The sequence below is a fragment of the Budorcas taxicolor genome, chromosome 1, assembly GCF_023091745.1.
Source record: "Budorcas taxicolor isolate Tak-1 chromosome 1, Takin1.1, whole genome shotgun sequence".
NCBI classification, from domain to species: Eukaryota; Metazoa; Chordata; class Mammalia; order Artiodactyla; family Bovidae; genus Budorcas; species Budorcas taxicolor.
In genome coordinates, this window is record NC_068910.1 from 131,508,213 (window position 1) to 131,531,268 (window position 23,056).

Below are 23,056 nucleotides of genomic sequence, written 5' to 3' on the forward strand. Positions count from 1 at the left end.
TAAAGCACTGAGAGAGAGGTAACAGGTGATATGGCACAATTCAGGTGAACAAATTCAAATTTTTAGGAATGTAGGTAAGTTTAACCTGAACTTAGAATGTGAATTACATTTTCCCTGCAAATAACAGTAACAATAAGAGTTAAAAGGAATCACAAACTCAGGAGAAACTTTATCTGACTTGAGCATCTGCCCCGTCTCCACCCTCCCCAGGGAAGCCCAGGACTCGCCCGTGCCTCGCGCGCCTCTCCCCGCCCCCGGCGCGAGCCCGCAGGAGAGGACCCCCGGGAAGCCTCTGCGCCCACCCCCCGCGGAACAGAGAAAAGGACCTACTCACCTGGCAGTCCGCGGCCAGGAGGGCGGCGAAGAGAGGAGGGGGTGCGGCTCTGCCAGGAACCGAGAAGGATCTCCGGGGAAGCGAAACTGAAACTTTGCGCCCCAGAGCGGCGGGGCGGAGGCACCCCGGCCCCGGCCCGGCCCAGCTGCGTCGCCGCCACTCGCGGCGCCATCCCCAAGCGGACAGCCATGGCTTCGAGCCTCGGCCCGCCGTCCCCGCTGCTCGTGCGGGTGTCCCACCCCGGCACGCGCCTGGAATGGAAGCTGGAAAAGTACTTCCAGAGCCGGAAATCGGGCGGCGGGGAGTGCACCGTCGTGGCCCTGGACCGCAGCGACCCCAACTCGAACACCTTCCGGGTGCAGTTCAAGCAAAGGGCGGGTGAGCTGAGGGCCGGGGCTTGGGGGGGGCGGGCAACCGCCGTCCCTGGAGGGGCCCCCCGGGCGTTCCATGCAGACCCAGTTCAAGCTTATCTAGGAGAGAGGGTGGGAGAAAGTCTGGTACCGTCCGTTGGGAGCCAGGAAGTGGGGGCTCCTGCTGACAGACGCAACCCCAACGCAGAGGAGAGGACGCAGCCCAGAAGTGCCCAGTCTCTGGTCTGGTTAATACTTGCCAGTGTCCCCGTGTTGTCAGAGCAGCCGTACCGCCCCCAGACGCCCCTGTCACTTAGGTATTTCACTTTGATGTTTTCCATTATTATTCCATTGATTCGTTTCCTAGAATTGCAAGAGTTATAGATACTAAGGAAAGGGGAGAAAATAATAAAGAAGAAAACACCCAGAGAAAAACAATGTGAATATTTTGGTGTATTTCCTCCTGGCCTTTTCCTCTGAGTGTCAGCAAACATATATGTAGTTATAAACCTGAATCTACTCTTTGATTCCTGCTCCTCTCACTTGATTTGTGATGAGCATTATTCCATGACATTGAAATGGGAAACTCATGACAGTTTCAGGAACGTGACTTCTAAAGAGTGGATGATATTCCATCATCATTAAGCTTTCCTTTCTACAATATAACTTAAGCTGCCTTCTTTAGAGTTTTGGGACTTCCCTGGTGACTCAGCTGGTAAAGAATCCGCCTGCAATGCAGGAGATCCCAGTTTGATTCCTGGGTCAGGAAGATTCCCCTGGAGAAGGGAAAGGCTACCCACTCCAGTATTCTGGCCTGGAGAATTCCATGAACTGTATGGTCCATGGGATGGCAAAGAGTAGGACACGACTGAGTAACTTTCTTTTTTTTAGAGTTTTGTTTCACCCTCTGGTTAACCCACCATTCCAGGATGCAGGGAGCAGCCCTTACTGTGAGGGTGCTGGGGCAAGGTACAGATGCATGAGTAAGAGGGTTATTTGAAATTGCTCTCATTTCTATGTGTATATTTAATATCTCTACTGAAGGTAAGGATGGTGTGTTGAAAAAAGGAGAGCACCAAATTGTGGTTGACAACCAACTTGTGACTATTTTCCTGGAACCCAATGAAAATGCAGAAGAGAAGAAGACCAAAATGTCTTCTTCGACACAGTCACAAAAAGGGGCAAGCCACGATGAGAAGCCTCCAAATGTAAAGGACATTCATAATGACGTGGATTCCTGTCTCCAGAAGGTGGGTATTGAAGGGAGCTATGTATGTCCCTGCAACTTCCTCTCCAGTCCAAGGACCATTTGCTGAGGATTTATTATGAGCCTGGCACTGTTGTAGACATTGGAAGACAGCTGTGCTTAGCTGCTTAGTCGTATCCGACTGTTTGTGACCGTATGGATCGTACCCTGCCAGGCTCCTCTGTGGGGATTCTCCAGGCAAGAATACTGTAGTGGGTGGCCATGCCCTCCTCCAGGGGATCTTCCCAACCCAGGGATCGAATCCAGGTCTCCCACATTGCAGGTAGATTCTGTACCATCTGAGCCACCAGGGAAGCTGAGAGGTACACAGAGATAAACACGACAGGTCCCTGCTGGGGATGGAGAAGTACATTGACAATAAGCAAGTAAACAAAATAACTAAAGTCATTTCAGAGAGTGATATGTGCTAAGAAGAAAATATAATGGGGTTTTACCTTAGAGAGTGACAGGGATGGGGCAAGGAAAGAGAAGGAGTTTGTGTTATTTCTGATCGGAAGTCACTAAGGAGATGATATTTGGCTTGAGAATTGAATGATGAGAAGGGACCAGCCATGCAGAGACATTTGACAAATCAGAATCAGCTGCCTGCTATGTGCCAGGCACTGTCACAGGAGCCAAAGGTATACCCAGGAACAAGCAGACCCTGCCCTCAGGGACCTTACCTTCTAGGGAACCAGATAATAATAGTAATCATATAGATAGGGAATAAAATATCTGCCAGTGATAAATATCTGCTAGGAAAAAGAACAAAGCAGAATTTGTTGTTGTTTAGTCACTCAGTCATGTCCGACTCTTTGCAACCCCATGGTCTGTACCCCGCCAGGCTCCTCTGTCCGTGGGATTTTCCCAGCAAGAATACTGGAGTGGGTTGCCATGCCCTCCTCCAGGGGATCTTCCAGACCCAGGGATTGAACCTGCGTCTCCTGCATTGGCAGGTGGATTCTTTACCACTGAGCCTCCAGGGAAGCCCATAAAGCAGGATAAATGATAGTAAAGGACTACTGTTTTAAATAGGATATCGGGAAAAAAAACCTCTCAAATGAGGTGACTTCTGAGTAGAGACACGAGTAAAGTAAGGGAGCTAGCTAAGTGGATTTCTAGGGGAAAAAGATTTTAGGCAGAGGGAAAGTAACAAGTGTAAAGCTGACACAGCCACCCCCACCCCAAACACACCCAGACTGGAGCTTACATCCCGAGCCCAGAAGCTTCAAGGAGGGAGGCCACTGTGGCTGGAGGGCAGAGAGCAAGAGAGTGAGAGAGGACCTTGAAGAGGTAGCAGAAGTCTGGTCTTTGAGGGATGAGTGTCAGGACTTCGGATTTCAACTTAGATATTAAGAGAATCCTTAGGTAGTTTTGAACAGGGGAGTAGAGTGAGCTGATTCACATTTCTCAAGGATCCCTCTGGCTGCTGTGTGGAGGACTGAGTCTAGGAAAATGCGGAAGTGGAAGGTCAGAATCCAAGTAGGAGGGGCTGTAGTGAGCCAGGTGCCAGATGACATTGGCTTGGACTCTGGGTGATCCTGATGGAGGTGTGAGAAGTAGCTAGATTCAGGAAACATTTTGAAGGACGATAGAAGAAAAGTGTTACATGCGGAGGGAACAGCTTATGCAAAGATTTTGAGGGAGAACAAAACATTAGAAATCTTGCTTTTATATTATGTTTATATTATGTTCAATTTGCCACTGTCCTTTTTTTTTTTTTTTGCCTAATCTGGGGTTTCTCTCATATTTGAGTTTCTAAAGGCCACGGTTTAGAGGGACTAGCAACATTGCATGCAGTTAGGGGGTTAGTTTTTTTGTTTTGTTTTGTTTTGTTTTTAAAGAAAGAGCATGCTGCTGCTGCTGCTAAGTCGCTTCGGTCGTGTCCGACTCTGTGCGACCCCATAGACGTCAGCCCACCAGGCTCCCCCGTCCCTGGGATTCTCCAGGCAAGAACCCTGGAGTGGGTTGCCATTTCCTTCTCCAATGCATGAAAGTGAAAAGTGAAAGAAGTCGCTCAGTCATGTCTGACTCTTAGCGACCCCATGGACTGCAGCCTACCAGGCTCCTCTGTCCATGGGATTTTCATAGGAGAGAAAAAACAATAATAGGAAAAAACTTCATCCTCACATGTATGGCCGCCTCCCAGGCTCACACCCTTTAGTCAGAAACATAGCAATTTACCAAGAAAATGAAGTGCCTACCCTCCACCCGACTTGCCAAGGTCAAACCAACAGTGGCAGCTCTAGAATCCAGACTTTTTGTCCTTGGAATTTTTAAAAATGTTAATGCCCAGATTCTACATTTACATCACAATCTCTGAAGATGGGCCTGGGCCTCAGCCTTTTCTTCTCCCTGGGCAATTCCAGTGTGCAAACAGAGTTGGCTGTTTCATCAGGGCAAGAGTGCCTCTGGGCTGCAGTACAGTGCCCGCTCTGCAGAAAGGAACTGAAAGAAGTCATCGTGGTTATTTCTCTCATCTCTAGACATTCTACTGAGAGGAGAACATAGACCTGGATGTTTAATATATTTCATTTGTTCCCTTTTAAAATTTCAGATCTTTCTTACTGTCATGGCGGAACTGAACTGTCAACTGTTCTCTAAAGAGCAAAGGGATCTCATCACTGTTCACTGCCCCAACGTCGCACGAGTGAAGGACCATGATGGAACTGAGAAAATCTGTGGTAACTTCAGAGATATTGAAAAAGTACATGGCTTCTTAAGTGACCAGCTCCTGAAAAGGGAGCAGAAACATGAATCTTCCCCTTTGACATCAGAGAGAGAGCCACTCAGTCAGCAGGACAGGAACAGCTGTGTTTCTCCCTTCGAACCAGAAAGCAGGTCAGAAGACAAAAGCATCCATTTTGAAGTTCCCTTGGCTTTCTTTGAATACTTCACACACTCCTGGCCCGATAAAATAGCCTTCATAGAGAAAAGATTTGGTACAAAAATAATAAGTCAGGCAAGTTCTCCGAATATGGTCTATATAGACTTCACCTCCAGTCAATCAGGTGACCTCGAAGCAGCTCGCAAGAATTTTGTCGGAGAATTTCAGAAGTGTGTAGAGACTCTGAAGCAGGAATGTGTTACCCTAGCAGACAGTAAGCAGGCAACCAAAATCAAAGAGGAGTTAAATCACCAGTTTGCAAAGCTCCTCATAAAGGAGAAAGGAGGAGAATTAACTCTCCTTGGGACTGCAGATGACATTTCAGCTGCCAAACATTTTCTTGCCTCAAAGAATTTTGAAAGTTTTGTCAAGCCACCTGTGAAAATATTGACTCCTAAGGACATGATGAAGGGAATTGAGGTTGATACCACTCACTATAAGCTTTTAGAAGCAGAATTATCCCAGGAGATATCAAAGATAGAAAAAAAGTACGACACTCAAAGTAACATTTTGGGGATAAATCAGAAAACCTGCATTCGATTTGAACCCAAAACCAAGGGATTGGATCTATCCATACATGCTTATTCAAGTTTCATCGACACCTATCAACATGTCTCTTGTCAGATTACGAGAGAAGTTCTTTCCCTGAAACTTTTGGGCAAGGAGAGAAAACACTTACATGGGGCAAAGTTCTCTGATGATTTTAGGAAAAGGCATCCAGATATATACTTTGTGCTAAATCAAGAGTCAATGACTTTGATTGGGTTGCCAAATCATCTTACAAAGGCAAAACAGTATGTCTTAAACAGATGTGGAGTGTCTCCATCAGCTACAGAGAAATGGAATGAAACACTCATGGACACTGATAGTCATAATTCTAAAGCAGCTTCACCAACATTGCAGCACCCCGCCAGTTCTGAGGTGTCAGAAGTGAATAAGGAACAGGACACGTGTGTCATCTGTTTGAGCACTGTTAGCAACAAACGAGTGCTCTCAAAGTGCAAGCATAAATTCTGCAGCCCTTGTATCCAGGAAGCCTTCTCATATAAGCCAGTCTGTCCTGTGTGCCAGACTTCCTATGGTGTCCAGAAAGGGAATCAGCCAGATGGAAGAATGAGCGTCGTCGTTGTAAGAGATTCACTTCCAGGTTATGAACCCTGTGGCACCATTGTAATTACTTATAATATTGAAGGAGGCATACAAACAGTAAGTGTTTCTGAGTTCCATGGATTTCTTTCCAGTAAACTGAGATTATCAGAGCCACAGGGACTGTTCTATTACCAATTGGCAGTAGATTTCCCAGTTATCTCCATGGTCATATGAAAGGATTTTAAATGCTTATAAAGTGAACTTTGTAAGTAGTAAAAAGTACTTTGTTTACTTATAACAGGTATCTTTCTTGTCTATTAAGGCAGAGAAGGGGTGGGTGGTGATTGTGCGTTGGAAGGAGGATTGTATTCCCAGAATGAATTTGGGGAAAGAGGAGAAATATGAATTATAAGGGGAATCTGAGCTTCCCTTCAGTGCTCTTGTTTTTTGTTTGCTCTATCTGCATATGAACACATCTACACATGTAGTGAAATTTAGACACAGATGTTTTCATGTGACATTTTCTTGCCTTCATACAGAAAGAGCACCCAAACCCAGGGTTGAGATTTTTTGGAATACAGCGAACTGCATACTTGCCTGATAACAAGGAAGGAAACGAGGTTTTGGCTCTGCTTCGTAGGGCCTTTAACCAAAAACTGATTTTCACAGTGGGGGAGTCTCGAACGTTAGGAGTCTCAGGTGTCATTACGTGGAATGATATCCATCACAAAACGTCCTGGACTGGGGGACCACAAAGGTGAGAACCTTTTGAAACAGAATGGCTGCTAAATAGAATTTAGAGGTCATAAAACATGGCAATTTGAAGATGTGACTGTAAGGAGACAGTTTATATCACTGAGACTGGATGCAGTATTTTGACAGATGCTAATCAGGGATGATAATCTCAAAGACAGAAAGACTGGTTCCCATGGCCTTCTACCTTCCAACCACAAGGTATCATACAGTTCATAAATTTTGCATCAAAGGGCAGTGGATCTTCAGAATGCAAGATAAATGGTATCTAAGGTGATTTAATTTGGTATAATTTTAATACTCCACATCTATTTGAAGGGGAGATCCTAGGAATGTCACTTGCCTTCTTTTAAGATCACCCTTTCTTCTACCCTCCTCTCCCATGAGTCCAGTAGAGATCCTAAATTCACTTGACCAGTAGAACTCTAGAGAAGTCTTAGTTAACGGTGATGGGAGTTGTGTCATGGGCAATCCAATTGCTCTTTATGAAATTCAGATAGAATACTTCAGACCCTTAGTATTCAAAAGGGAATATATCCTGACTTAATTTCCCAAATTTGAAAACCTTCCTATAGCAAAATGATTACCCTCCATAGAAATACAGTATATTATAACTTTATGAGAATCATTGCTTAACCATGAGCTGAAATTAAAGTCTTGTTAGAAGGCAGATCCTGGGCAGGTAGCTAGACGTATTCACCAGCTAAAAGATTCACCTCAGCACACTTACAAATGATTATCAGTCATCAGCCTTCAGGATGGTTTGTAAATATCTGCACCTCTGAATGTTAATGTCAAGGACCTACTGTACAGATTTTTTAAAAAAACATCTGTGGTGAAACTAAGGGCATCTTTTCTTCTGCAGGTATGGTTACCCTGATCCTCACTATCTGAAACGTGTCAAACAAGAGCTGAAGGATAAAGGAATTGAGTAAAAAGACTGTATTAAAAGGATGTCTCAAGCCAAGTTTCCAAAAGGCGCAGTTGAAGAAGTAGAGTAAATTCTAATCTAAATCCTTGTGTAAAAACACCTTAAACATTTTTTCATCTCAAGAAGTGGTTTGTATATGCAAGGTTGTCATTTCTGGAGTGTTACATTTTATGGGTGAAAAAAGTCCCAGAGATCTTTGTAATTTTGCTGCAGAGGTATTGCACCTCATTCACATGTCATCATTGTTGGGGTTACAGGGGTGAAGTGCTGAGTTTGAAATCACCTTCTGTGTTGTTCAGCTGAAGTACTCGATGCCAATTGATCCTCCTTTTATTGCTATCTCTGCGATAGTCCTTTAGTTTGGTTTGTTTGCCCTTTAAACTCTATCCTAAGAGTAAAATCCTAATCTGAATGGAGGCAGGGGAGGGGAGGAAGGCTTTGGTTGTGAAAAATTAGAGAACCACATTCCTCTCCCTATCCCATGGCCAGAAAGGTGTCCAGGACAGAAATTGAGCAACTTTTGGTAATAAATGGAATCTCTCTCTTTAAGTTGCTCAGTCATGTCCACCTCTTTGCAACCCCATGGACTATAGCCCTCCAGGCTCCTCTGCTCATGGGATTTTCCAGGAAAGAATACTGGAGTGGGTTGCTATTTCCTTCTCCAGGGGATCTTCTGGACCCAGGGATCAAAACTGGATCTCCTGCACTGCAGGCAGATTTACCATCTGAGCCACCAGTGTTTGGGACACAGAACCTGGAGTATAGTTGATGCTTACTGAATTTTTGCTGCCTGACTCAAATTGCTAATAACCCAGCAGAGAAATATATATTCCCTAAATCTTTGGCAGAGCTCTTGGAAGCCATTGGCTTTGTAAGCCATTTCTGGAGTCCTCACCACTTATTGGGGAAAATGAGTTTGTTACTCCAGAACTCACGGCCTCTGAACTCTGAATGGCCAAACTTTGTCCTTGCTCCCTGCTGATCCTTCTAATCTGCCAAATGGTGTGCGCTTCCCCTGCCATAGTAATGCTACACATCTCTGGGCATTTTTTCTCTCTGGATATTATTGTACTTTTATGCATACCCCATTTTGAGTTTCAACAGATAAATCACAAAAATGTCCATAGACTATCATTTTCTCAGTAACTGTAGCCCCCACAGCACTTTCTTCTTCCTTTTGCTAAGTCCCACCATGTCATGCTTTCTCCTTTAAATTATTTCTCCCTCAGAATGACTGGACAGAGAAAAGGCTCAAGTTGCGCCTACTGTAAGGAATGTCAGCATGCCAAAATGTACTTCTAAATGGTTTTCCAACTCACAAGTTTTAATAGCAAACTATCTCGTTATCCATGTTCCAGTCTTTTTCCAAAAATGATGAATGAGATGCTGTTTTCTTAAAAACACATGCATACAATTTTGTTGGTCAGACAGTAATAGTTGATATGTATTTATTTTGTCCCCTTTATAAGAACTTTGTATCTGGACTATTGATACTATTAGTATCCCCATTTTATAACTGAGAAAGCTGATGTGCAGAGAGGGTAAGTACCTTGACAAAGGTCCCATAATAAGTAGCGGTGCTGTAATTGGAAGAAGTTAGGGTGACTCCAAGGCTTTTGTGCTCAGAGTTGTACTGTCTCCGACAGGGGTCTTCTCCTCCATGGAGAAGGCTGAGGAGTTCCTATTATTCTGAGCTTCTCTCAGAAATGGATTCCTGCACAGTACTCAAAGTAGATTTCCTCTGAGGAAGTCCTATTTGAAAAATTTTAAACCCCAGAATTTTTTTCTTTGTTTAGAGAGTTGAGGAAATTTAAGGTAAATGGTATATATATATTTTTTCAAATCAGATTAGATGTTTAGTTTTTGGCGATTCACTAAAGTCTTAGAGTTATAATTAGTTGTTTTGTGTCTGTGGATATTGTAGCTAAATTTGCTTCAAAAAAGAAAAGTTTGGTTCCTGCTAAGATCTGGATCCTTGATTGCAACGTGTGTGCAAGTTTCATAGTGTGAGTGGTTGTCGAGCCTTTGGATTACTGCTTTTGCTCTGTGGAAGGTATTATTATCAACATTTGCTACAAATAAAGTTATTTCCATTTTAGGAGCATATTGCCTGTGTTCTTTTCCATTTCCGTTTTCTTTTTCCTAAGGTTGAGATTCTGGGTGTTTCCTGCAATACAGTCAGTGTGCAGCATGCCACTTGGGCAGATGCCTTTGCCTGGTTTTGTGTTTATGCTCAGTTGCTTCAGTCATGTTCAACTCTTTGTGACCTGTGGATTGTAGCCCGCCCGGCTCCTCTGTCCATGGGATTCTCCAGACAATACTGGAGTGGGTTGCCATGCCTTCCTCCAGGCGATCTTCGCGACCCAGGACTTGAGCCCATATCTCCTGTGTCTCCTGCATTGCAGGCAGTCTCTTTACCCACTGAGCCACCTGAGAAGCCCAGTTTTGCGTGTAGCTGTTACTAAGTAGTATCACAATAGACTTAACTACTCTTAACTCCACAGCCATGTTCAGCTGTAAAATTCACATTTCTTATTATTTTTCCTCCTTAACACATAGATTACTACAAAAGTAAAAGTCGGCTGCACGTCTTCTCTCCTAAGAAAGCATATGTAGTAACCTATCAGAGTACACTTGTCCCTCCTTGCTCCAACAGTTTTCGTTTCACCTTTCCAGCATTAAAACTGCATTACCCAGATGGCCCACTGCTGCTGCTGCTAAGTTGCTTCAGTCGTGTCCGACTCTGTGCGACCCCATAGACGGCAGCCCACCAGGCTCCCCCGTCCCTGGGATTCTCCAGGCAAGAATACTGGAGTGAGTTGCCATTTCTTTCTCCAATGCATGAAAGTGAAAGTGAAGTCGCTCAGTCGTGTCCGACTCTCGAGACCACATGGACAGCAGCCTACCAGGCTCCTCCGTCCATGGGATTTTCTAGGTAAAAGTACTGGAGTGGCGTGCCATTGCCTTCTCTGAGATGGCTCACCAGGCACTGGCAAATCAAGACACCTTTGTCTCCAAAGAAAAAAGAATTATGAGTAATGAGATATTTGATGTTTCCCTAAAGACAGTTCCTGCAAAATTTCAGTGTGTGGGATTTTCCCCTAAGCACTCCAACACCAGCTGAGTGTCCTTCAATTCAACTCAAATCTGACACTATCTGGAGATAGCATCAGATTCCACAGGTAAGGGCCCAGTCTCACCAAACTGCCCTCCATTTCAGGAGCCAATTACAAGTCTAGATTGTTCCTGTGCTTCTGACTAAATGGCTATAAAATCAGAGGTTCCCATGACCCCCTCCTTGGGCTCAATTAATTTGCTAGAGCAGCTCACTGAAGTCAGGAATCCAGGTTACTCACTAGATTACTGTTTACTATAGAATGATATAACTCAGGAACAGCCAGATGGAAGAGATTTTGTTGTTCAGTCGCTTGCTGCTGCTGCTGCTGCTGTCACTTCAGTCGTGTCCAACTCTGCACGACCCCATAGACGACAGCCCGTAAGGCTCCCCCGTCCCTGGGATTCTCCAGGCAAGAACACTGGAGTGGGTTGCCATTTCCTTCTCCAATGCATGAACGTGAAAAGTGAAAGTGAAGTCGCTTAGTCATGTCCAATTCTTTGCGACCCCAAGGACTGCAGCACTACAGGCTCCTCTGTCCTTCACCATCTCTTAGAGTTTGTTCAAACTTATGTCCATGGTGTCAGTGATGGAAGAGATGCATATGGGGAAAGGTCATGGAACTTCCATGCCCTCGCTAGGTGCCCCACAAAACTGAGCAGAACAACGTAGGGTCCTCTTGGGTACAAAAGCATTTTCGGGTCCCCCATTTCTTGTTTGTAGAACAAACAAGAACATTTCAGCCTCCCAGATCTTCCCTGTGTTCCAAAGGGAAGGGTCAAACAGCTGCTAATTAGAGTGAGGGCATGCAGAAACAAAGGAAAAGAGGTCAAGAAGCAGTTGTGCAGTGATGGTCAGGGTCCTGATTCCTCCTCAAGGGATACACATAAGAATCTGATACATACCTCTATCCACAAAATAATCAATAAACAATCTATAATAGGAATAGAAAAGAGTTGTATTGGAGCCAAACTGTGGAATATAGCCCAGAATACAACCCCTCAGATAACACTGAGACTTGCTCAGGAGAAGCATGGTTTTCAAGACATAAATTTAAAATGGTATGTCTCCTCCCCTGTCTACCAGGAAGAACAAAGCTTAATCACTGGAAACAACTTTAGACCCATAGCAGCCTAGAGATGGCACTGGAAAAATCTCATAACAAATTCTACTAACTGGTTTTTGTCTACCACGAGTTTTCCCATGCATTTGCCCTCCCATGATTTGCTGCCCATAGAGACTCAAGGTCCTTTTCCTTTGACTTATCACTCCTCTAAAAATTTATTGTTCTTTTGCTAAGATGCTGTATAAGCTCAAGTTCTAACCAAATCTTTGAAATTCTCATCTCTGGGTACTCCCATGTGTTACGTGTGTGATGCACATGTTAATAAACTTCTGTTTGCTTTTCTCTTGTTAATCTATATTTCATCAGTCCTATTTACAAGGCTCCAGGCAGAGAACCTCAGATGGGTAGAGGAAGAGATTTTTCCTCCTCTAATAGAAATATGTCAAATAAGTAAATTTTAAAGGTGTTAGCTAAAGCTCCTGTGCATACTTGTAAGTTTAGTTGCTCAGTCATGTCTGACTCTGCAACCCCATGGACTATAGCCTGCCAGGCTCCTCAGTCCATAGGATTCTCCAGGCAAGAATACTGGAGTGGGTTGCCATTCCCTTCTCCAAGGGATCTTCCTGACCTCGGGATCAAACTCAGGTCTCCTGCATTGCAGGTAGATTCTTTACCATGTGAGCCACTAGGGAAGCCCAAAGCTCCTACAGTATATATACAAATGTATATAATAGACATATATAAGTGTGTGTGTGTATATGTGTACAATATAAATACATGGTATATAAATGTATCAAGCCAAGCAAATAAAACACTATATACCTTAAACTTATACAATGTTGTTGGTCGATTATATTTCAATTAAAATTTATTTTTTTTTTTTTTTGGTTTTAAAATATAAGAAGAGGGGGACTTCCCTGGCAATCCAGTGGTTAAGAATCTGTGTTTTTAAGGCAAATTTGATTGGGTAATCAATATGGGTTTGATTGGGTAACTAAGACCCTACATGCTGCATGGCACAACCAAAAATAAATAAATAAAATATAAGAAAAAACAATGAAAATGTTTAAGGTGAAATGAACTTTTTTTCAAGTGAGATGGATTAGCCAGTGACAGCCAGCACTCATACCTAAAACAAACAGAAAATTGAAACACAATAGAGATATCGTTTGTTTTAAGGTAAAAGAGAGCTGCTAAGTCAAGAAGAACTGGAGAGGCTGAGACTCCAGAAAGGGAGAATTTTGAAGAGGGAGGGCTGAATTTTGCAGCCACTTCACCCAGGTGTTAGTTGCTGATTCTGGGCATGGGCCCGAGGCTGATAATTCCATGTCTCACATCCAGGGAAGACCACTGCTGGGAAACAGACCAGCAGAGCTATGGGAGATCTGGGAGGTTCCTTTAGGGCATCTGTTAAATTCTGGGGATGCACGAGTCAAGAGCTCTAAAAACAGAAGCAGAAAGCCTCTGAAGCAGAACAGAGTCTTCCAAAATCTTGTGAGACAAGGATTAGAATTCTGGACTCACCAGGGAGATTTCTGCCGAAAATCCTGAAAAGACAGGAGCAAAACTGAGGTAGACTGAGCCCTACCAGGGCGTAAAGCAATCTCAACTCAGCATAGGACATTATTGGATTCGGGTGACCAGCCACTGATTAGAAACAAAATGCTTCATAGAATTAATGTAATTTTGGCTTTATGTTGAAATATAAATGGAAAAGAATATCAAAGAGTATTCTAGATTCAAAAGGACTTATGAGAAGAATTTGTCCTAGCAGACATTGAAATCTATCAGCAACCAATTTGACACTCCGGGTATAAGAAAATATCAATAATGAGAATACTAAAAAGACTCACACTTTCCCCAATACTCTCCAGAAAATTCCAGGTGGAATGAAAGTTAAATACTTAAAAGCCAAAGCAAATACACTCTCATGAATGTAAACAGACTAGCACTAGGGGAAATCACTTTTTGACTTTTGATGGAATAGAAATGAAAAAAAGATGGACAGGTTCATTACTTAGATAGTTTTAGCTTTGATGGAATGAACATCAATAAAGCTAAGATCTTAAAAATCCAGAGAAATGGAAAAAATGTTTGCACATAAACACAGAAGTTCAATAACTGAGAAGTATAAAGAGCACATATAAGTGGGCCAAAATACTAACTGCCCATCAAACAAATGATTAAAATTCAATCATACAAGGAGAAACATGATCTTAAATCATGATTTTAAAACTACGCAGCCAACTTTATTGGTAAAATAGCTGTAAAATGCACCTACTGTGAAGTTTCATTTTGTACCTAAAAATAGAACATGAAAAACTTCTGAAAAGTGATAAAACTCAAAGCCTGCAAGGCTTGAGGAAGGCAGATATCATGCATTTATGACAGCAATGTAAAGAAAGCCAGTCTTTCTGAAGGGTAAAATGGCACTTTATTGAAAGAATCATAAATATGTTCCAGCCCCCATCCCACTAAGTAATGGAATTTATCCTGAGGAAATAATGCTTAATTAAAAAAAAAAAAGTAGACATATACAATGTTTGTTTTATGACATTAAATACCAAAAGAAGTGAAGATCCCAACAGTGCTGAAATATAGAAACTATTTGTGGTATATCAAAATAACATATATACTCTAGTGATACACTGAAGATATAACTATGATGCAGGAAATAGAAGACATTTAGTTAAATCATGTTACATTAAAGGAATAATACCAAATTATGTATGTGCTGTGTTTTACGTTACTTCAGTCATGTCCAACTCTTGGAGATCCTATGGACTGTAGCCCACCAGGCTCCTCTGTACGGGATTTTCCAGGTAAAAGTACTGGAGTGGGTTACCATCTCCTCCTCCAGGGGATCTTATCCACCCAAGTATTGAAGCCACATCTCCTTCACTGGCAGACAGAGTCTTTACCAGTGAGCCACCTGGGAAGCCCAACTAAGTGTTGATTCTTGTCATTTTCCTTGTAAGTTTTCTGGAATGTGCATGGAAAGAGGATCTCTTGGGCAGGATACAACACCAGCTAAGAAAGAAAGAAAGAAGCTCAATTGCTTTTCAGCTCAAAAGAAGGTTTGGTGTATGCAGTGGCTTTAAAATACGTTGGCAAGTTCTTATAAATACTCCTCCTATAAGGGAGTGGAGTCTATTTCTCCTTTGCTTGAATGTGAGATGGCTTTAGAGACTCGCTTTGACTTGCTTCTAATAAATAGAATGTTGGAGAGGAAACACTGCCTAACTTGAGGACTAAGTCATAAAAATTGGTACAACACTGGTCTCTCTCTTCTCTCTTTCTCTTTCCCTCTTTGCCCCTCTCCACATGCCTTAGCAGCTAAACTGTCACGTTAGAAGTCCAGTGATCCTGAAGCTGCCAGGCTGGAGAGACCACGTAGTGAGACCATGTGTTCATGGTGATGCCAGAGGAGCCTCAGTTTTTTTAGTTGTCCCCGCCTAGGCACCAGACCTGTGTGAATAAAACAGCCTTTGAGATACTCCAGCCTCACTCACAGTCTGACCACAATCATATGAGAAACCTTGATGAAGACTGTCTACCTGAGTCCAGAATCTTGTAAGATGATAGTAACAAGTGATCGTCATTGTTTTATATCACTATATTTTGAGGAGGGTTATCAAACAGCAAAAGATAACTAGAATAATGTACTCTGCACTCACTGTGCCAAGAATTTTTAAAAGTTAGGTTCATTGCTGAATATAAAAATACAATAATTTTATAGCCACACTGCACAGCTTGTGGGATCTTAGTTCCCTGACTAAGGGTTGAACCTGGGCACTCAGAAGTAAAAGTCCTGAGTCCTAACCTCTGGACCACCAGGTAATTCCCAAGAGAGTAATACAGACTGAAATTTTTTTACATTCATGCCTTGATTTCACTGGTTATGTCAGTTAGGGAAGATGGATATGGAAGATAGAGATTTTTTATTTATTTTAATTCAAGTGTATGACTGACTAATGGAAATAAAAAATTTACCAAACCTCTTACATGGAACAAAGACTTCTAGAATGTAAGGGTTTTAACATACACACCTTCTTGTATGTTGACTAACTCACAAGACTGTACTTTCAGACCAATTCAAATACCTTGAATTTGATACTGCAAGGAGGAAGGACACCACTGACTTCTTCAGAAGGCCCTCTAGCTGGGCTATGAAAGACAATGGACTGAGCAGATGGCTCTTGTTCTCAGTTGCTGATCTGACTTCATTCAATGGAATGACAAGATGCTTCAAAATGTCATATCCAATTAGGTGTGTGTGTGTGTGTGTATGTGTGTGTGTTGGTCGCTCAGCTTTGTCTGACCGTTTGTGACACTATGAACTGGTCAGGCTCCTCTGTCCATGAAATTCTCCAGATAAGAATACTGGAGTGGGTTGCCATCCCCTTTGCCAGAGGAACCTCAGTCTCCTGCGTTGCAGGCAGATTCTTTATTGAGCCACCAGGGAAGGAAATGGCAACCCAGTCCAGCATTCTTGTCTGGTGAATTCCGTGGACAGATGAGCCTGGCAGGCTACAGTCCACGGGGTTGCAAAGCGTCAGAATGACTGACACTACTAATGCTTACTTCTGTCTGATGGTCTACATCTGTAAATTGCAGTTCTCAATTACATGCTTTCCTTATTTAAAGCCAGAAGTAGCCATATTTACTCACTAAAGTTAAGTGAATGAACACTTGGTGATTTATAAAGAAGACAAAGGATAGACTTTTAAGGGCTAAAATCCACTATTAGCCATTTGCATTAACTGATACAATCTTGGAGCATGAGCTGGTAACCATTATTTCCAGTGCATTTTCTTCTTTCTTCTTCTTCTTCTGTTTTTTTTTTTTTTTTTTTTGGCCACACTTTGTGGCTTGTGGGATCTTAGTTCTCTAACCATGGATTGAACCCAGGTCCAGTGGTGAAAGCAGCAAGTGTCAACCACTGGACCACCAGGGTACACACTGGACCAGCCAGTGTATTTTCTAGGGAGCCCCAGAAGGAAGCTTCACCTCACCTCTCCTCATCACCCTCTCCCCTACCTTCTCCATCAAACAAAGGATGGGATGCAGCTCAAGCAGTACTTAGTGGGAAAATTATAACATCATAACATTAATGCTTATAATAAAAAAAGAAGGGTTTGAAGTTAATGGTATAAATTTCGGTCTTAAGAAACTAGAAAAAGAGCAAGTTAAACCTTGCTCTTTAAACAAACCAAAGAAAGACAGTAATAGAGGTAAAATAAGAAATCAATGCAATAAAAAATATAGAAAGAGTAGAAGGAGAAAAACCAATAAATCTGTAAGCCAGTTCTTTGAAAATATCAATAAATTAATAGGCCTTTCTTTCTACTATATAACAGCATAATTTAAACACATGAAGTCAGACAGTATGTAATACTGGTTATATATTCATCTTTTTATCTTATATAACCCTGAAAATAAATTTTACTGGCAAGTACTATTAAATTTATTTTTTAAAGATGAGAAAACCAAGATTTGTAGATTCTTATTAATTTGTCCAAGGTCACATAGCTGGTAAAATACAGAATAAGTCTTTAACCCATGACTGTCTCTGACCCAGGTCTCAATTATCATATTGCCCTAACTGTCAATATCTTGAAGAGGATACAAGGGTGTCTATCAGACACCATTTTAGGAATGACTAACCTTTCTCTCAGTTGCTAGAAGCATCTGCTGCTGACAGGTCACAGCTGCTTCCCTCGCTGGAAGTTCATCTGAGCCTGCAGAGAACTGCCTCTGCCAAGACTGGGTGATGTTTTCAGTTGTAGTAACTGAATATAAAACTAAAAGAAGTTTTAACAACAAGGACATTTACTGACTCAGTAAGAAATCTGGAGGTAGGTGGTTCTAGGGCTGATTCTCTACCTCAATTACGCCGTCAAGGGTCTGGACTCTTTCTCTCGCTCCAATGTGCCATTCTCAGTGTTTCTGAGGCGCTGGCTGTCATGGTTACAAAACGGCTGCAGTATCTCCCATCAACATGTCCCGACTGATTACATCCCCAAAAACGGAAGGGATTCCCTTACAAGGGATTTCCCATTGCGTCTCTGTATAAGGAGGGGGAAAAAAAGTATTTTCTAGAAGCAGAATTCCCTTTCTTTCAGTTTTCTTTGGCTAGAACTGGATAAAATGGTCATCCCTAAACCAATTCTAAGACAAAGACCGAGGAGCACACACTCGCCTGACAGGAGGGCTGAGGCTGAGGCTGAAGCTCCAGCACTTCGGCCACCTGATGCAGAGAGCTCACTCACCGGAAAGCACTCTGATGCGGGGCAAGACTGAAGGCAGGAGGAGAAGGGGACGCCAGAGGATGAGATGGGTGGATGGCATCACTGACTCAACGGACATGAGTTTGAGTAGGCTCTGGGAGTTGGTGATGGATAGGGAAGCCTGGCGTGCTGCAGTCCATGGGGTTGCAAGGAGGCAGACATGACTGAGCAACTGAACTCAACTGAACTGAAGCATATCCTCAGTGTATCTCTCACCAATCTGGCATGCTGAGCTTAGCTTTACTGGTCCGGCCATTCAAGTCAAGTGAAAGTCGTTCAGCTGGGTCCAACTCTTTGAGACCCCACTGGGGTCTCAAGTTGGTCTCCAATTTACAGTCCAATTCTCCAGAATACTGGAGTGGGTACCCTTTCCCTTCTCCAGGGGATCTTCCCAACCCAGGAATCGAAACCAGGTCTCTCACATTGCAGGCAGATTCTGTACCAGCTGAGCCACAAGGGAAGCCCTTGATCTCCTTAAGTGACCTTTATTTGGGGAAAATACACATTAGGAATTACTATACTGAGAGAGTGGGGGCATTGGAGACATCCCCTGGGTAAGTGTCACGCGAGTGTATGTTCCTCAGGTCTTTGTCTCGTCACAACAGAGATGTGGAGGGACGGACATTAAAGCCCCTCGGCGTGTCACAGCTCTCAGGTCTTGGATAGACTGTGTTACAGCTCTCAGGTCTCGAATGGACCATGTTACAGCTCTTAGACAAATCAGTGTTACAGCTCTATTTTATTTAGAAGATATCAGGAAAATCCATTTCGAGGCGTCAGGGCACGTTGATCTAAAGACATGAGGAGAAGAGCGCCCCGGAGCGCGCGGGGGGGGGGTGGGGGGGTGGGGGGCGGGGGGGGGGGGTGGGGGGCGGGGGGGGGGGTTAGAGCTAGCTTTGGCTCCTCTATTTATATGTTTATCTCTCCCTGGGCCTGTCATATGTAAATTGGGCCAGCCAGGAGTGTTGTTTGTTTTACCTGAGGTCCTCACACTGGTCCTCGGACCTTCCTTTGTTTCATTTTCGCGGGCTTTTCCCTTCCTTGTCTTGTGGCCACCGCCATTTTGGACTCCTTTTCCCTGTTCTACCTACCTAACATAAGTTTGAAGATGAAACTTCTACAAGGGACCAGAGCACAGGGAGTAAGTCCACCACCTGGTGTGTGTCCATCAGGGGACTCTCTGGGGACTGAAATTGAAGCTTACCTCGCTTCTCAGGTTACATCCTTTTTAGGGAAGCAGTTTCGGGAGCAAAGTGCGGCAGAGTTGGATATGAGGGCTCACAAACTCATTGATTCAGGACAGATGGGAACGCCACCCATTTCCCAGTATATACTCGGTGGGAGAAATGGGTGGCGGGGTGGGCGGGGAACTGTTGCGGGCTTGTAGGGAACTTGAAAGGAAGCTGATGCTAGGTTATAGAAGTTTGTAGAGAAGTTGAAAGTGGAAACTTAGAAGAAGCAGAGAAAGGGAAGTTCAGCCCAGAATGCAGATATGGGTTGTTCTATCAAGATCAACTGTTACTCTTAGTTGGCAAGAGAAACAAAGAACAGCCATGTAAATGTGGCCACATCTCTGCTGGAGTCTGCTCTCCCCCAGGCCCTGACAGGATGCTTGCTTTCTCGGAAGGAAGTGAGTTTCAGGAAGCAAACACCCTGTGGAGAGAAAGAATTGAGAGAGAGTAAGCATGCTGCTGGAGGGGGGAGGGTGTGGGCTCAAGCGGAAGTGGTCAAAACAACTGAGGAGAAAAGACAAAGTACTTCAGGGGCTAATGATGTTTGCAAGTTGTTACTCTTAGAATTATTTTTTTCCTTGTCTTTTAAGATCTGACATCCTAATCCCTCTGATAGATTCTTTCCAGTGACGATAGAGAAGGAACACTGAGCCGACCTTGTGTGACAAAATATACTGCTAATAATTAAAACAATGCTTAAAAAAAATCCAGAAATGGCTCACCACAACTTCTACTACAGTTTGTTTCACTCTGATTTTATTGTTTGCAAAAAGATGGTGTGAGGAGAAAGATACAACTGTTTGCCCAGTTCTGGATTCCCAAACTGGTTAGAGGAGGGTGCTAATTTGAGCTGCAGTTTGGAGTGAAAGGTGCCAATGCCCTGAAAGGACACAGTCACCACTGTGTTGCAGGAAGAGGGACCCATTCCAGGACCTGAAACTGGGCTCTTGTCTAACCCTTGGAAGTGAACTGTCAGAGAAAATACACGTGCTAACAAAGCAAGAGATTTTATTGGGAAAGGGTGCCTGGGCAGAGCAGTAGGGGAAGGGAAACTTAGAGAACTGCTCGGCCACGTGGCTCAAAGTCTCCGGTTTTATGGTGATGGGATTCGTTTCTGGGTTGTCTTTAGCCAGTCATTCTGACTTAGAGTCCACCTGGTTCAGCCAAGATGGATGCCAGAGAGGAGGATTTTGGGAGGTGGTTGGACATGTGGTGTCTTCTTTTGACCTTTCCTGAAGTCTGGTTGGTGGTGGTTTATTAGTTCCATGTTCCTTAACAGAACCTCCCATGGTAAAACAACTCAGGCAAATGATTACCATGGTGCCTGGCCAGGGTGGGCGGTTTCACTCAGTGTGCTTCCTCTAAGGACTGTGTCTGAAAGCCCTGCCAGACCCTTCTGCATACTCCCCACTTCCTCTTCCTGGGGTCCAGGGTGGTTTGGACTGGATGACGAGCGCCACCTGCAGGAGGAAAGCTGGAAGTAGGAGAAAATATCTGAATACTGTTTAGCATTACTATGGATCAGAAATAAAAGCCCTGTAATGGTACTGAACTGAACGGTAAAGAATCAGCCTGCAACTCAGGAGACCTGAGTTTGATCCTTGGGTCGGGAAGATCCCCTGGAGAAGGAAATGGCAACCCACTTCAGTATTCTTGCCTGGAGAATTTCATGGAGAGAGGAGCCTGGCAGGTTGCAGTCCGTGGGATTGAAAAGAGTCGACACAACTGAGCGACTAACGCAAACTCTCTTGGGCCCATCTCTGGTTCTCTTCTTCCTGAAATTTAGTTTCACTATGATAAGAGACAATATATAAGGCCCAGCCCTGCAGGGAAGAGAAGCTCTACTTTTGGGAGATTCCAAGAGGCCCCGTCACCTTCTTCACAGATAAAACAAAGTCCATCAGGAGAGAATTTCCAGACCTTCCTATCAGTAGTCATTCAGAATCACCTACTTCTGTACTCCGTGTTTCTCTAGTGGCTCAGTGGTAAAGAATCCACTTGCCAACATAGGAGATACAGGTTCGATCCCTGGGTCAGGAAGATCACCTGGAGAAGGAAATGGCAACCCACTCCAGTATTTTTGCCTGGAAAATCCCATGGATAGAGGAGCCTGGTGGGCTACAGTCCATGGGGTCTAAAAGAATCGGACAACCTAGCCACTAAGAACAATATAACTTCCGTACTCTAGCTCCTCCTTCCCGGTAGGAAAAGGGTCCCCTCTTTGGGCCAGTGCCTCTAGGATCCCCTCCCGCCTTCTCCCACAACCTGTGTCCTCGACCTTCCTTTTACTTTTCTAACTGTATTTAAACATTTCTAAGATTCTTAAATTCCATCTTAAATATATTTAAAAAGCCAAAAAACAAAAATAACAACTCCCTGATCCTATAAACCCGTAAGCTGCTGTCTAAATTCTTCCCTTTCACAGTCACACATCCGGAGAAAGCTGACCACGCTTACTGTCTCCAACCCCTTCCCTTCCTTTAGGTCCTCTGTCCACCGCCCTGTGTTCCCTCCCCACCCGAAGACAGTGCTTACCAGGTCCTCAGGGTCCAATAGACATTCCTCTCACCTGATGTACTGGTTGTATTTGCACGATGATCCCTCCTTTGTATTTGAAACACTCCTTCACTACGGGTCAAGGATACACACAACCCTAGCCTCTCTCTCACCTTAACGCTCCCATCAGATAGACGCCACTTTTATCTAGTCAGTTGCTCAGGCCATGCATGGAGGAACATGGAGTCATGCTTGAGTGTCTTCTCTTGTTGCCCACATCCTTCAGCAAGTCCAGCATCAATCTGGAACCCCAGCCCTTCTCAGTCCTCCTCGGCCAGCACCCTGGTCTCAGCCACCGTCATCTCCCACCTGACACTACAGCAGCCACCTGGCTGGCCTCCTGCCTCAGGTTACCACAGAGCAGCTGAAGGGATCCCATACAAGCACATCACGTGGAACTCCCCTCTTGCCCAACGCCCAAGGTTATCTGTAATCATCCTTAGGCTTCAGATTACATGTTTCCTCCCCATAAACCCTCCCTGAGCCCCCATACCTAGGCTAGGAGCCTCCCCTGATTTGTTCTGGGAATACCTGTGTATTCCTTCCAACAACACTTACTCCACTGTGTCCTAAGTCCTTGTATTCCCACGGTTTCATGAGCTCAGTGAGGGCACAGGACTGTGTATGCCTGTCAAATCCATTCAGAGTGCATGGCACCTATAAAATATTCTATTAAAAAACAGCTGTGAATGTACTGTTCCCCCCATTTCTAGATGTAGTATATTAACAGGTCAAGGAACAAAACAAAAGTAGGGAAGCAAGGTAAAATTCTGACAATTAATTAATTGTTGAAAGAAGGCTGAAAATGGGCCCCAAACAATTCTAAAGAATCACAGTTTGTAAAATGGCGGCCTGGGGCAAAAATGAAACCTTTTTCTTTTTTTAACAAGGTCTAGTGACCCAGAGCGGCTGACTTCATCTGTGGCTTGGGTGAGTAGCAAATGGTGCCTGAGCTTAAGGTCGCGAGTATAAGGATGGAGGGAAGCCCTAAGGCGATGCCAGCTTCTGCCGCGGTCCACGGATGAAAGTGAAGAATGGGAGGTGCAGGGAGGGGCAGGGTGGTTTCTAGTCCAACTTGGGCCAGCCGTTTACAGCCGAAGGCAGAAACTAAAGGCAGGAGGAGTGTTCTGGGAAACGAAAGCGAAAGAGGCTTAACCGCTGCGAGTCGGGGAGGAACCGGCAGTCGGAGCTGGGCCAGCAGACGAGG

The 23,056-nt window shown here is 44.0% G+C and overlaps 1 protein-coding gene across 1 annotated transcript; it reads left to right on the forward strand.

The window, feature by feature from the left end:
• The first annotated feature begins 522 nt into the window (after window positions 1-522).
• On the forward strand, window positions 523-7,641 carry DTX3L (deltex E3 ubiquitin ligase 3L). Its single transcript, XM_052648216.1, has 5 exons — window positions 523-712; window positions 1,729-1,934; window positions 4,488-6,023; window positions 6,446-6,663; window positions 7,525-7,641. The coding sequence occupies exons 1-5, from the start codon at window positions 523-525 to the stop codon at window positions 7,592-7,594; spliced, it is 2,220 nt and encodes a 739-aa protein (XP_052504176.1). The 3' UTR covers window positions 7,595-7,641.
• The last annotated feature ends 15,415 nt before the right edge of the window (window positions 7,642-23,056 follow it).